The 15,831-nt window shown below is 39.1% G+C and overlaps 1 protein-coding gene across 1 annotated transcript in view; it reads left to right on the plus strand.

Moving 5' to 3' along the window:
• Nucleotides 1-15,831, plus strand: part of klhdc8b (kelch domain containing 8B) — a 180,862-nt gene that overhangs the window by 126,514 nt on the left and 38,517 nt on the right. Inside the window, exons 3-4 of the mRNA XM_016681362.1 lie at nucleotides 1,187-1,351; nucleotides 7,629-7,853. Of these exons, the coding sequence (XP_016536848.1) occupies nucleotides 1,187-1,351; nucleotides 7,629-7,853 (390 nt within the window). The remainder of the gene's footprint in view (nucleotides 1-1,186; nucleotides 1,352-7,628; nucleotides 7,854-15,831) is intronic.

Here is a 15,831-nt window from a genome sequence, read left to right on the forward strand (position 1 = left end):
TATAGATATAGCTTTGACCAAGTTAGTCAACCTATTGATTTTGTCAGTTTCGGTTTCTTTCTTACATTGGCTGACTGAACAAATTAAAGTTGGTGTTACATGTTTGACCAAGCTTGGGATGTTATTAGTGTATGTAAGTGTACTGTACACTTACATACACAAATTAATTTGTAATTCAGTATATTTATGTCTGTATTTTAAAAAATGCATATAAAATACCTTATCGTATCCGCTGATACTAAACCTCAGATATCGGTATCAGTATTGGAAGTGTTAAAAAGGAATCTCTAGGACTCAGCAGTGTTTGACTGATTGCGTCAGGAGATGTCACTGTGGAATGTCGTCCCTAGGGCCCTACAATGACAAAAACGTGTACAGAATTGGAGATTTTTCTTTTTCATAAATGAAGCGGACATCACAGTAAGTCGTGGAAATGCACAGAATTAACTGATATCTGTGAGAAGGGAATAATATACTTGCTTTGTCCACTGCAGCTCCCATACCCACAGTTACAGGTTGAGGCTGGGCTTGGCTCTGCATCTCTCCTCTCCACACAGACACAATGACGTGGTCAGCCATGGCGAAAAAACTCTCAAATACTGACACCCTCCTGCAAAAGACCTAAATAAATAATTTGAAGCTTAGTGCAAAATTCAGGGCCAGCGAGTTACTGAAGCTGTATCATAGCAGAGCACTGGGAGAAGGTAGAGGAGCTCAATTCTTTTCCACAGATGTGTCATGCCATGCTGTCATAACATAGTGACAGTTTCAATAAATACGTAAAAAAAAAAAATTATAAACGTTTCATACAGCTTTAAATCCCTTTCAAAAGTAAATTATTACAAAGTGTGTAAAATAAAAATGCACAACGGTAAATATAACTTTTTGTTACTCGCCTTATAGATCACCGATTACAGCTGAGGCTTTACTCCCACCTGCAGGTGAGAGTTTACATCATTTAAAGAATGCGGTTTGGACCATTACTGAAGAAAATTTACATTAGTGTGAAAAAATTTAATTTCTGTTGTTTTTGTGTGAATTTTCATTAAAAAACTGAAGGGACTGCTGGCTCACAGTTAACAGCTGATGAAAAATGGACGGATGATTTCAGCAACCACGTAACGTGTATTATGGTCCTATGAACTTTTTAATAATCACGATGTCTCTGCTGGGCGTCTCTCTGCAGATGGGAAGGTGTTCGCCCTGGGCGGAATGGGAGCAGACACAACGCCTCAGGCTTTTGTTAAAGTCTACGAAGCAGAGAAGGATCAGTGGCAGGCCACCACCTCCATGCCTACGCCACGCTACGGAGCCACGCCCTTCGTAATAGGAAACAGAATTTACGTGATGGGTAAGATATCGCTACAACGTTCACTCTCTCTGCATTCACTGGCTTCTGTCATGATGATTCTCTTAAACTCTCCAAGCAGTCATATCCAAATTGATGTATTTTTGCAAAACTGATATAGAAACATTTTCTTTTTTTTTACATCACCCCAGTTTGTGTACAGCAGCAACGCATTCATTTGTTGGCACTTGTATTCTTTGACAATGTGCAGCTGTGTGTATGAAGAAACTTTTGCACACATTTGTAATTTAAACTCTAATTTTGATTTCTGGAACTGAGTTCTTGAGAAAGGTCCAGTCTTTCACAAATGTTGGTGGTACATCTAGGTTTGGCAAACGGATCAGTTTTATCATCTGTTTTTGTTTCCATTCAGATATTGACACGGAGCTGAGACCAGGGGATGTGTGGCTGTTGCTGCACCACAAACCTCTCAGTTTTGACTTTATCTGTCTGGCACTTTCCGAGCTGCGAAACTCACTGATAGAAAGAAAAATACGTGTTTCTCAGACTGAAGAAACACTCAAAATCTTTGTACAGTAGCCTCTAGTAGTGGTGGGCTTCTGCTAAGGGCTGCTCTGTAGATAAAGAAAAACAGGCTGTATCTGTTAAGCGACTGACATTGAGTTTCCATCTAAACTTTTCTTTTTTTCAAGAAGACTGCTTGCTCTTTCACACTGGGTAAATTCTTAACTATCCCCATATATTGGCTTGAACTTTCCATTAGAAGCACAATTTCACTTTTGTACCCTGTTATCACTGAATGAAGACCCAACAAGGATCATACAAACCAACTGGATACTGATGAATCTTGCAAGGTTATTTGGTATTTCGGGACTTCAGGAACAACAAGCTTTATAGTTTGTCATTGTCATTTTTAGTTGGTTTTAAATAATCCAAATGCAGATACGCGAGAAGGTTAAGCTGAACACTTTTATGAAAACAAAAGTAGAAACAATCAGCAGATTGCTGGTTCGATCCCCGCTCCACCTGCCTCTTGTTCTTGGGCAAGACACTTCACCCGCCCTGCCGTGGTGTTGGTAACAGGGCCTGGTGGCCGTAAGCGTGAGTGTGTGTGTGAATGGGTATACAAGTACAAAGCCAAAGCCAAGCCAAAAATGCAACATGGAGCGCAGGGAGAGTCATGAAGATGATACTGGGAGGAACCAGTCAGGGACAATGAAACTGGTAAGCTTAAAAAATGAGGCATGAGTAGACTCAGACAAAAAAGCAGAAAAAAATCTGGGGAAGAGAGCAAACTGGCAGACTGAGGGAAGGAGTGCTTAATGTGTGTATTAATAAATACTTGATGGCTGAACTACGACTCAAGGAGGGAACAAATCAGGGGGAAAACAAGGACACAAAACTGAGAGCCAAGTCCAAATACACAAAAAGCAGAACATGCGCATAAGCTAAGAAACTATACACAAAGGAATGACCTGGTAAAACGAGACCTTGAACAACAATGAATATAAGAACAGAACATGGTCTGATGAAAATAAACAATAACTGAGTTTCCATTACAAGTGTGAGCTAAAGTTGTCAATACTCCGCTAATGTCAGAGAAACACAATTAAAATCACACGTTGAGCAGTCATCTGTGACATGTCAATGTCATGTACTCACTGACATGTACAGGTTGACGGCGCTAAGGCCCTCCTCCTGGCTCTGATTGGTTGTTTTTGGCTGAGCAGATGGCAGTAGGACCACAGGGAGAAAACAGAGGAGATTGATTTTTGTCACAGATCATCTGTCCCAACAACAAATATGTAAAAGACATTTTTGTAAAAGTTATATGCTGCAGTTTTAAATGTGCAAAAACTGACTGGCATGTTGAGCTGAAGTTTCTTAAAGTCAAACATGTTGAAAGTTTCACAGGTAATGTACCTTGAATGAGAAGGTTTAGAACTCCTATCCTACAGCCGTGCTGTGTAATAAGGAAACAAGATGACATGTGTTCAATTTCAGACTTAATTTTAGTCATTAGAGACTTAGACTTAACTTACACTTGGTGAAAAGGACATGTGAACATCTCTTTTTTCTTAAAGATAAAGCATTTCTTTAAACTGACTCAGAATCTGAACTGCCAAATCTTTTGTCCTTTACTCTTGTTTCTTTGCCCTCTTCCAGGCTTTAAATAGGAATCCCACAGAGTGCGACACACAAAGACAAAACCTTTTTACCCGCCTGTCAAAGTTGTCCGAGGCTTTACTCATCTTTACTCCTGACAGCAACGCTGCGGGATTTACGAGCCACCAAATGAAGTACCCTGTGCTGGGTTTCAGTTTGTGTCTGTGTCTTGCTTCGCCGCGCTGGTTAAAAAATGGGATTCTTTTTGAAAACGCTCCATAAAAACAATGTAGAGAGATGAGCTCAGGAAGCTAATCCATCTTAGTAACAGTGGAGTTAATGATGCCCGGCCAGCGCACAAGGCAGAGAAGGATGGCTGGTTTAAAGTGCATCCTCGGAGTCATGGCTCACACAAGCCTGGTATACAGATGATCTAATCTGTTTATCTACAAATCTATGGGGATATTTATGCCGCTAATTTCATAACCGCAAATCCTGATTATTACGTCTCCATTATTATCTTACTTCAGTTTGCCGTCCCCTCCACCGCTAAGCATTGTGATTGTGAAATGTTTTTCCTATCTGGTGCACTCACGCTGTTTCTTCACCTGCTGCTCCTGGGGGGCCGTTTCAGGATCAGTGGGTGTCTGAACCCCCTTCGGTTTAAATTTCACCACCTTTCAGTGACTTGACTTAAAAGGGCAGTATTATGTGTTTGCTAGGAACGTAGTGTCATTTTATAGCACAAACAAGTAACTGTGTTTCCTGCAGTTGTCATAGATATGATATGAAATATGGCTTAAAAGAAATTTTACTTGTCATTTAAAGCCTTGAAATTGGGCCTTTCTGAAACTCCGCCTTCAGGAAGTTATCATAACTTGACTCCTCTGTTAGTCCTTTAACATTATTTTTACAAGTGTTGCACTGAGAAGTATCTCAGACAATGAGATCAGCAGATGAACAGTTCCACCAGGTGTTAGCTCATTTCTGAGCTGAGTTGCAGGGAACAACTGCTCTGTGAGGCGGAAACTGCAGCCTTAAAGGCAGAGCTAGGTCCACCCAGGCGTTTTACACAGCTGAATGGTTGCCACGGGAGATTAAAGGATTTCCCAAAAATGCCTGAAAGAACCAAAGTAACACTCCAGGTGTGTTTGTGATGAGGGAATAACATCACAACCTGATGTAAAGCTGAAAAAAGTAGATTTTTACATAATACTGCCCCTTTAAACATCAGGCTTCACTGTGGGAGAGCCGAGAAAATATGGTCTCAATTTCTATGAATGGCTCTTCAGGTCAGGGATGATGGTCAGATTCAAGGATCAACTTCCTCAGTGTAAGTACACAGTGCTGTCTATGATCTTATCCTCAATGTGCACGACATGAGGTGTCAATAAATTAAGCTAATGAAAATACAGAAATTTTCAGTCTAATTTTAGAAGAAGCTTTTGAATTTCAGCAGTTTCCATTAGAGGAGCTGAAAAAATATCAATTCTAATTACAAGTCCTAGTCTTGGCAATTTTAAATGTATTGAATATGCTCAAAAATCAATTTTACTCAGCTTAATTTTTCACAAAATTATATTTTTAATATTTATTTATTTATTTATTTATTTAAGAAAAAGCCAGGCAGCTAAGCTAGCCTAAAACTGGTAATTTAAGTTGCAGAATCTTTGCACAAACTTTGTTTTGTTCTAATATAAACTGATGGAATCTGAAACTGAGCGGAATCTTATCTTTGTTTTTCATTTGTTTACATTGTCTTTTCCTCTTCTTAGTTGTTGCAACCTGAAAAAAGCAGGGAACACTGTACATTAAGCTGTAATGCATGCAACACCCGGCTGTCACCAGGGCACATGGGGTGACTGCCACTCTCTGTGCTGCCGTTGGCAGCCCTGATGGAGAAGAAACGAGGCTAGACACCCGACTACCTTGCAGACTTACTAGCATTCAGTCAGACTGTGGGGAACTAAAAGGAATTTGTCATGAGAAATGTAATTGGTTGGCTCAACTATGAAATTTTAACTGTCTGTGAAGTGTGCACGCAAAGTTTACGTGGCTCATAGAATACGCACAACACACCCCAATACGTGGGAGCATTTACTGGCTTCCAGTTTATTTTCAGAATTATGTTGAATATGTTAATGTCTGTTTTTTAAAGGTTTTGTCAGGTCTAGTGGCCTTTATTTGACAATCAGACAGGAAAGTGGGTTGGGAGAAACAGGGAAAACATGTGGCAAAGGTCAACGGCATGAAGGCTTTTAATGCCATAAATGGCCGTAACACATTTTATCTCTCAGGAATTCTCTCCTTTCATGAACACGGTGTGGCATTGAGGTCAAAAGACCAAAAGCTGACAGAATACAAAGTGAACACTATAATCATCTTAGAAATGCACTGTGAGCGATTCAGTAGGTTCACACAGGTGAGCAACCAGGGTTAAAGGTACAAACAGTACTTTGTTCTTTTGGCGTCACAAAAGTCTGTGGATGTTGTGAAGCGTCTAAATAATTATAGGTCCATTGTGTTGTTGCGCCAAAATTTCTATCTTTCACATAAAATCTCCCAAAATGCACAAACAAAGCATGAAAAAGTCAGAGAGGTATGCATACTTTTGGCAGCAGTTCAAAAGTCTCGATGTAGAATATTGATCTAACATCCGAATAACCTGCTGATTCACACAGCGCTCACATCCACAGTATTCTGCCGCATTCAACCGATCCTTTTTCTCTGAATCTCTTTCCTTTCTCTCACGCTAATGCTTCCCACTCAGTTCGACTCTTTGTCTCACTATCAGTATCGATCTCCATGTTATCCTGCCCACTCCAGCTGACCCTCTTCCACTTTCTTCTTCCACTCCTCCACATTCTCCTCTTTCAGCCACTTCTCTCTGCAATTTCTCTTTGTCACTCCCTCATTTGCCTCCTTTTTTGCTGTGATTTGCTCCCTCTTACCCTCCATTGATCTTTCTCTTATCTCGTAGCCCCTAGCAACTGCATCTTGTGTGTTTTCTACCTTTCAGCACCTTTTCCTCAGTTCTTCTCCTCCCCTCTCTGTTGCACAAAATCCACCCTGTTCGTTCAATGCCTGATTAACATACTACTTTGTAGTAGAGTTTTCCAAGGTTAAGTTATGATTTATGAAGGTAAATAACTAACCCTAGTTATTTACTCCTAGGGGAGCACCCTGCTGCTGCGCTTTGCTCTTCAACTTGAAATGAAATGTGGTCTCAAAGCTGTTCTGCATGCTTGGTAGATTTTGATATAAATGCCACTGAAACAAAGTGACAGTGGAAGACGATAAAGAGTGAAATTTCAAGCAGTAGCAGTGGCAGAAGTTGTCTAGCTGTTCTTTGTACTTTTACTCTAATAAATGCCAACCTTCTTGGAAGTTCATTCGGTTTTAAATGAGGTACACCACAATTTGATGACACTTTTTTATACTCTAATCCAGCGATACACGAGGCTTTAGAACCCCAGTAAGTCTATAGCTGCCTTTCCACTGACTATATGGAAACACGCTGAATGGAAACACTCCAATTTTGGGAAAAAAAACAAAACAAAAAAAAACAATCATGTTTTGGCTGTATCGAAACAGATATATATTGCAGAACTGCAATAAAAACACTTTTTCACATCACATGAATCTCAAGATCAACAGCCGGATGTTACTGCTGCCGAAAACAATGAAGATGACAGAAAGTGGTTGGAGGATGATGGAGCGACATGCTTTCTGATGACTTTTTCACATGTGATTTTAATTGCGTTTCTTATTTAATGAAAACACTTACAATTGCAAAACTGTGTTTTTTCAACAGTAGTGGAATATCAGCAACACTTTTTTGCATATTTATAATGGAAACGCAGCTAGTGACACAAAAGACTGATTGCCAATTTTCACAAACAGCTGACGTCTGTTGGATTTCACAAGCAGGCACGAGGTTTGAGGACGATTGGTCAGGCATGGCTGGTTTGGATACGTTTTCCCTCCTAATATTGAAATATCATCATTTGGAAACCACACTTAGTATTTTGCCAGATTATCTTCATATTGACCTTGAATTTACTTGATGATCTGAAATGTATAAGCGAACAGAAAAGGAAAAAATCAGAAGGAAATGCGTGAAAGAGGGAATACTTTTTTACATTAGTGTAAGATGACATTATGTCTAATATAAAAAGAAAATATGTTTTTATAAGTCTTCCTCCTCCTCCAGGTGGTCGTCAGGGAAAGATGCCAGTAACGGCACTGGAGGCTTTCGACCTGGAGATGAAGAGCTGGACTCGGTTCCCCTGCATCCCGAGCCGCAGGGCGTTCTCATGCTGCGCTACCAACGAGCGCAGCCTGTTCAGCCTGGGTGGGCTCCAGCAGCCGGGGCCTCATAATTTCTACTCCCGACCTCACTTTGTCAGCACTACGGAGGAGTTTGACCTGGATCAAGGTATGTGGTTATTTAACGGTATGTATTAACATTAAGGCACAATTATTTCACGTTAAGCTAATTTACAGGTATATTTTATGAAAGGTACCTTACATACCTACCTACATACGGCTACCATTTTGGTCCAACTTTTACTCTTTACATTCCATCTCTCTCACTCTCCCTCTTTTTCTTTCCCTCCCTGTGAGAGTGTCAGATTTCCATTAACACACTGCTCAATGTAAATTAAACACTGGTGTTCTCATTATCCAATTGGTGCAATGAATGTGCCCAATCTCATGCAACACATAGCTGTGTAAGTGCTAGCTACCTTACTTTTAATGAATGCACTCAAACTCATATTGGCTTTTCCCTCCGAATATAAGAATTTTATAGTGGTTATATAAAGTTTATATAAAGCATGAAGAAACTGTTGGAAGCTGGTTGCCGTGATGATTTATTTACATGCTGCAGTTTTCAGTGGATACTCCGACAGTCCTGAAAGGTTTAATTAATTTGACTATGGGAGACCAGTGACCTGTAATCTGTCTGCTACACACTTGAACACGTTGACATTTTCACGCTGCATGAGTATACTTAACCTTTTCCATTGCAGAATACTAAATTAAGATGCCTTCTCTGCAGTCATTATCGCTTCCCTGAAAAAGTTCAGAAATTAATGTTGCTGTTGTTTTTTTTTATTCAGTTTTTGGTACATTTGCTACTTGAACTTTTCTCAGCTTTCAAAAACATGGTGTGAACAAAAAAATAAAGCTTTTCATAATGTCACCATAAGGAAACTAATCAGTCTTGTGAGCCTTCAGGCTGAATGCGTCACAGATTCAGACACACACAAGACATTTTTCTCAGACAGTGATGACAGATATTTTTAATGTTCTACTAAGGAATTACAAACAGAAAATATTTGCTTTATGTATGTTAACATTTCTTTCTGAAGCAAGAACTCATGGGATTTCTAAGCTGATACTTTTCTAACTTCTCCTTGCAGCCAGCTTTACTGTAAGGATAATGTTGACTTACAGTTAAAAGGAATCGACAAAAGGAGACGGTTTCAACTGTTTTTTATTTTTTTTTATTTTATCTCTTGTTTACAGTGATAATACTAGCAACAGTGTAGTTTCTGTTAGCTAAATGTATGTCCACTCTCCCTGCTGCAAATGTTTCTGTTGAGTTAAATTGGATCTCCTTCACCCAGTATAACTTCAGTGGTTACAGCCCAAGAACTCCAGTGGGTTTTATGATTATTAGCAGGTAAAATTTCAACAACATTTAGCGACATACTTTTAAAAAACACTGGTTGGCTTCTCTTGGTCAAAGGGTTAGTGATTAATCTGATGGTGTATAAAATTAGCAACATGCACTTTAATCAAAATAATACATCTCATTAGTACCGGGTTGAATTCCCTGTTCATACCTTCAAAACTAAATAATTTTTTGGTCAAAAAGTCAACAAGATATTCAAACATATAAGCTACCTAAACCTTATATTTTGTCCGACAGTGAACAGGAAGTGAGTAGTTGCAGCTTTTCTCACACCTGTCATCAGTCAGACATCAGCACTTTGTACTTTGAGCGATTAAATCATGTCTCCTGTTAAGGCTCAATAGGTCCAAATAATCAGTGCTTGGCTTTTTTTGCATGGCTTTCAATTAAAAACTCATTTATTCATTCCATCTTAAGTGAATTAGAAATGTAATCTATTTAGCTTCTATAATGAAGAGAAGGATGATGGCTTTGTTCCTCTGCAGAGGAAAGTAAGCATTCCTGATCAGAGGTAATTAAATCTGGCAAATACTGCTTTGATAAGGCAATAGTTAACAAGTTCTGGATTATTTGAAATGTTACATAAAACACAACAGATCTGATTGAAGCAAAGACCTTGGACTTGGACCTGCTTTCATTACGAAGACTGTTTCTTCTGACCTTCTGTATGTTGTCTAGCAACTCTGGTGAATGGTGCAATCTTTTCAATGACGTGTCTGATCATACTCTCGTTCATCTGATGAATTTTAAAAGGTTAGTTTTATGATTCAACCTTCATTCACCTCACTAGTCATCAAATAAGCTTTTACCAACTGAAGTTAAGCTCACGGTGAGTGTATGTGACCAGCAGTACATTTTTTTAAAGCTGCGTTCACACTAGTTCCTATATTTCTATGCATTCAGTTAAAAACACACACAGCAATAGGAAATAAATAAATAAATGAAGGGGATTTTGTAAATCAATTACTCCTGTTATGTCTTTGAATTATATTTATTGTGTTCTCGTGTTCTGAGTAATTTACCTATAGATCAATACTAGTCATAGTGTTCTGCTGCATCATGCCTGAGTGTGATACTTTTCCATTTCATCTCTCTTTCTCTTCCTATTAAAGAATTTGCCGCCCTTCTGAGTATATCACTTTAATGCAATGAATGCCTCCAAGCGATCAGATAAAGTAGACATTAAGCGATGCTGTTAGTTTCCCCTTTAAGTTTCATGTGTATAGCATCCTGAGGTGAGTGAAGCATTTACATAGAAGAAACTGAGCATAAATAATATAATTGGTTAATTGCTGTGATCTGTATCTCACAACAGCATTGATTTTGTAGCCGTTGTGCACATATGTGCATGATATATGAGGTTTGTGGCACTCGTATTGTGTGATTTCTTGTCACTACCAAAGACCCCATGGCTGCTTTGTTTGGCATGCTACAGCGTTAAAAGTGCAAGTAGCATGGCTGGCCGATATGGCTGAAAAACGCATCACGATATTAGCATTTCATATCAATCAATATAAATAAGTATTGATTAGTTTTTGTTTTAAATATCTGAACTACTCCCAAACTGGCAACGTGACTGGATATGTGACTGGAGAGTCTTCTTTTATCCAGTTTTCTCTCCACACAATTGTTGTTTGTTTTTAAGCAGCACAGTGGCAAAACCTGAAACTGCTGCTGCGCAAATTACACAACAAATTGTTGCTAGCTAACCAAAGAGTGAGTGAGTTCTTAGTTGTGTGTGTGGTTCTGGATCGCAGTTCAATGAATATATATTAAATATTGAATATTCTATTAAATGTATTGTCTATTGATATTGATCACGTATATCAGGATAGATATTGTTATTGACTTTTGTTTTTTTAAGTATGTATGACTTTTTTTTTTTCTTGTGTGGTTTTCTACTTACCTGCGTTGGACATTTGGGCAATTTTTAGTCACGTTTCTTTTCTTAACAGGTGCATTTCATTTCACTGTGAATTCCTTCTGTTGGATTTACATCTTTTTATCTCTGCCAGTCCCTTTTCCATTTATGTTCCTGAGTGTTTTTCTTCCTGATGTACTGGGGCAGCATCACTGTGACTGACATGCTGAGATTATACATCTTGAAAGCAGAGGCAAAAATAAAACTACCAAGAGGGTAGCTATCAAAGCAACTGCATTCACAACTGCAGTTTCCTTCTCATATAAAAAAAAAAAAACTGCAGCCTGAGACAGAGCGGAAAGTAACAAAACATGCAAATCAGCTCAGCTTCATGTGTGATTTAGTGAGGGGAAATTGTATAACTTGCAGGCATGTTTGTGAATCTGAAAGACAAGGTTGTGTGATTAGGTTCTTTATTAGAAGTTGTGACCCCGGAAGGCAGTGGAAACACCGAGCAGCTTCTTTACCTGTTCATGTTTTCTATTTACTGAAAAATGTGAAATCACCATGATTTGCATTTAAATGTTTTCCACGTCAGCAGTCAGTGCTGCAGAGGAACACAGAGGCAAGCAGGGTTAATGGATGTTCTGGTGCTGGCTGTCAGTGAGTCATTACTGTGGGGAAGATACAGTATCACTGACTAAAAGCTGAAAAAGATACAGTAGCACTTTAATTATAATCACTGCTTTTAGAGTTCAGGCAGCTTTCTTTTAGATGATCAAACATGCAAGCATAATAAACATAAAAGGCTGACCTGATATGGCGATTAACTAGGTTGCTACATCAGTAGTACGCTGTTGTGTGTTGGTGTACGTGCGTGCATGTGTGTGTATATTTTTAAGAATAACTATTGGGAATTTTAAACATCCACGCAAACTTTGCATAAAAATATCTTATACTCCTGAATCTGACCCTAGATGTATAGCAAAGATTTCAGTAAGATAAACTGTATTTACTGAGACATCTGTGGTTTATTCAGGCAAAACAGTGAGAGAGAGCAAGACTTTAGTTATGTAGAGCAAGACTGCTACATAACTATCATTGCTGCTTTTGTATCTTCTTAACAGGGTGTTTGAGTGGACGTTTCTCTTGAACAGCTACTGCTTTTCAAGAGAAACTGCAATCAGCTAAAATATATATCAACAGTTTTATAAAAGGCTTTAATACATATTCAGTGAAAATCCAATTTCATTATGTTTACCAACGTTAAATTTTCTTTCAAAATGGGTGCGGCGGCGGTACTGCGGTAAAGCGTGGGGTCCATGTACAGACTCCTCAGTCCTTGACGCAGCCGTCACAGGTCTGAGTCCCGGCCTGTTGACCTTTGCCGCTTGTCTTCTCCCTTTCTGACAACCTATTTTCCTGTCACATTTCTGTCAAATAAAGGCCACTAGAGCCAAAAAAAAATATTAAAACCAACAAAAGAATGCCCTTTGAAAATTATTAAAGAAAACCTCAGAGTTCTATCTTTTCTCTTTCCTATGTCATTTACTTATAAAGCAAGGCGCAGCAATTTCCCGAATCATTTCTACTACTAATCACATTTTTTATGAGCAGTCCACATGCCTTCTGCATCTGCTGTACTAACACTGATCATCTGACAAACAGCTCAGCCGCTCCTAATGCTTTTCTTACTTTTTTGTCAATTAGGAGGGAGATGCCAACCTGATGACAATAAAACAAACACGAAAGAACCATCGGTGGATCGTTTGATCTCATTTGTTCCTCTCAACTGCTGCCACTCCCTCACTGCTACTGTGTTTGATCTTATGAGGTGAAAACGAGAGAGTAAAATGCAACAGGTCGACACATTTATTTATGCTACGTGTTTCTGTGGTCTAATACCATGACAGCAGGATGCAACACTGCACATGAGTCTGTTGCCAAACTGTCTGATTGGGTGGATATGTATTCATTCATATTAATCTGGTATTCCAACTGACAGGTGCTGCAAACTACTATAATTATGTGAAGTATGAAGCTGCTTCGCTGCAGAAGAGGCGTGTATGTTAACTAAGATGATGATTAAAGGATCGGCTTCCTTTTCACACTATTATCTAGTCGGACATGCTGTCAAATGAAGCCTATAAATAGACCCTTGGGAGCGCTGGTGATGGCGGTGTGTGCTTGTGTTTGTTTGTGTGGATTTTCCTATTTATGTGCCCATTTGTCTGCGGTGAAGAGGATGAGAGCAGTGCTGGGATGATGTGTGGGAATGGCAAGGAGGAGTGGCAAAAAATCTAAAGTGATACTGAAATGATGGCAGGAAACATCCGCGGTCGACGCGGCAGAGACTTTCAGCTGCGCTCGGAGAATCTCTGGATGCTGGATGGCAGTGAAATTCATTATGCCACACGAATGGCTGAAGCCATTCGTGTGGCATTCTGTACATGCCTCTGTAAGGCATGTACAGAGTGTACATGCCTTATGTACACTCTGTACATAAGGCATGTACAGAGTGTGTCGTCTTTCCTGAAGGACGAGGCTGCACTCTGATATTTTAACAGATGCACAGAAAATTAAATGTAGAGTAGGAATAATAGTAGTCCTGTCTCGAACATAGTCAGTGTTAATACTGGAGTGAGGTAAATAGCAGATCTGGCAACAAAACCTGATCCAGACAGTTCATGAATCCTGTCGCTCACAGTCAGCCTTGGTTTGTTACAGCAGTTATTATAATGTCATTTACCTGGAATATTTAAACATGACAGAATAAAGGCGGGGGGAGGGGGGAAGTGGTCAAGCATTCACCATATGGGTATGTATTAACAAATGGTCAGTACAAAATAGGCGGCACCATTTTAAACCTTGAAAAAGTCATTTATGAAACTACCAAAACTCCAAACATTTTGTAATGACAAAACAACCATCAAAGTTTAGTGAACAAAAGAATAGTGCTGTAGTTGTACATTAGATTTGATCTGGTCTTTTCAGGAAGAACATCTTTTCATTATATTAAGAATAACTGAGAGTTTTGTCAGATCTTATCATTTGAATCCCTGGATTATTGTAATCTTTCATCACATAGTGCTGGTTTAGCTGGTACATTTTGTTCAAGTGGAAATCTCCTTTCCATACTCTGGATTAGCTAAATCCCTAACTGTATCAGAGAAAAAGAGATACAAGCGATAGCCTTTCTGACGGACTATTCTTTGACATAAAACCCACTTTTGAACAAAATGTAACCCAAAAAAAAATTTACTTACTGTCAATCTAACTAGCTTAGTATCAACCCAGGCAACAAATCTGTCTTAAAGGGGGATGACCCATTTGTAAGTGAATTGTGTAGGCATGAGCTTTTTCAGTTACAATGTAGTTTTGCCCCCCTGTTACTGTGTTATTTACTTTCCATAAAATTTGAGAATTTGTATATTTTATCCATCTCTTTCATCTATACCGCCTTGTCATTACCGGGTCAGAGGGGAACTGGAGCTGATCCCCATTGGATGAGAGAGGAGATGCACCCTGGACAGGTCACCAGTCCATCACAGACACATACAGGACAAACAACCATGCTTGCAAACACACTTTTGAGGTCAATTTCGAGAAACCCATTAGTCTAAAAGTCACAAGACTGCACCGGCAGAACATGCAGACTCCATGCAGAAAGACCCCAGGCTGGGCTTTCTTTCTGAAAGCTAACAACTGTGCCACAGTGCAGCCTCTGGTATCCTATAATTAAACAGAATACTTTAATAAATAACAACAGGCAACTGAGTAAGCAATTTCAAAGTCTAGCTTTTAGGATTTGCTCAGAGAGGGAAAAAGTCCAAAGGACATAGTTAAAGAAAGTAAGTCCTTTTAGTCAACTAGCTCAAATTTGAGATGCATATTATGCTTTGTGGGTTTAAAGCTTGTTTCAGCTACACAGAGTCTAAACATTTCCACTTCATCACTTTTACCTCATTACAAAGTTTACATCATGCTGACTAATACACAGATGCACCACATTTATACTTGAGCTTCCTGAAGACCATTGGATGTCAAAAGGCCTTCTTCACCTTTATAGTCCATAAAACTACACAGTTGCAATATTTTATTAGCAATTTCCTGCATGTGAGGCAGTTTACATGCAGTAACTAACGAAGGTTCTGAACAATGGAGAGGTTTTATTACTAACACACTCCTTTATGGCAGAGTCTGCTAATTATATCTAGAGTTGTTCCAGATGCACAACTTCATCTGTGCTTTCAGTGCTGGATATGGTAATAAAGTTAGCTCATTATGTATACACCAGGACAAAGAACAAATGTCATCTTTAGTTCCAAATGAAGCTACTGGAATGATTAAATGTTCATCTGATCACATTGCTAGAATCTGTATTCATCTATTTACCTTAAAACAGCATATGGCCAAGTCACTTTACCTGTAACAATAAGTTGTTTGTGGTCATTAAACTTTAGCTCAGTTCCTTATGTCTTCCACAGATTTGTCAGCCTCTGAAGCTGACACAAACATGTTTCTCTCTGCAGGAGGAGGCAGAGTGATGGATTATTTGGGTGAGAAACCCAGCACTGCCTTGTAGCCTGGTTTATACAGTTCTGACATGGCATCTGTTGGAACTCTGCTTGGTTTTTCACTACCTCAGAGTGTGAGCTTCATAAAACTGGACCCAAAGACCATTGTGAGCGCTCTTGTCTCATGAGTTTCTTGGATCACCAGGTCTTTCATTGAGATTAACCAGCTATGGCTTCTCAGATAGCACTAGTAGGATGTGAACCTTCATCATTCAGCAGCCCTACACTGAAAAAAATAACTCTTTGGATTAACATAAAAAAATCATGGAAAGATTTT

The sequence above is a fragment of the Poecilia formosa genome, unplaced genomic scaffold, assembly GCF_000485575.1.
Source record: "Poecilia formosa unplaced genomic scaffold, Poecilia_formosa-5.1.2 Scaffold278, whole genome shotgun sequence".
NCBI classification, from domain to species: Eukaryota; Metazoa; Chordata; class Actinopteri; order Cyprinodontiformes; family Poeciliidae; genus Poecilia; species Poecilia formosa.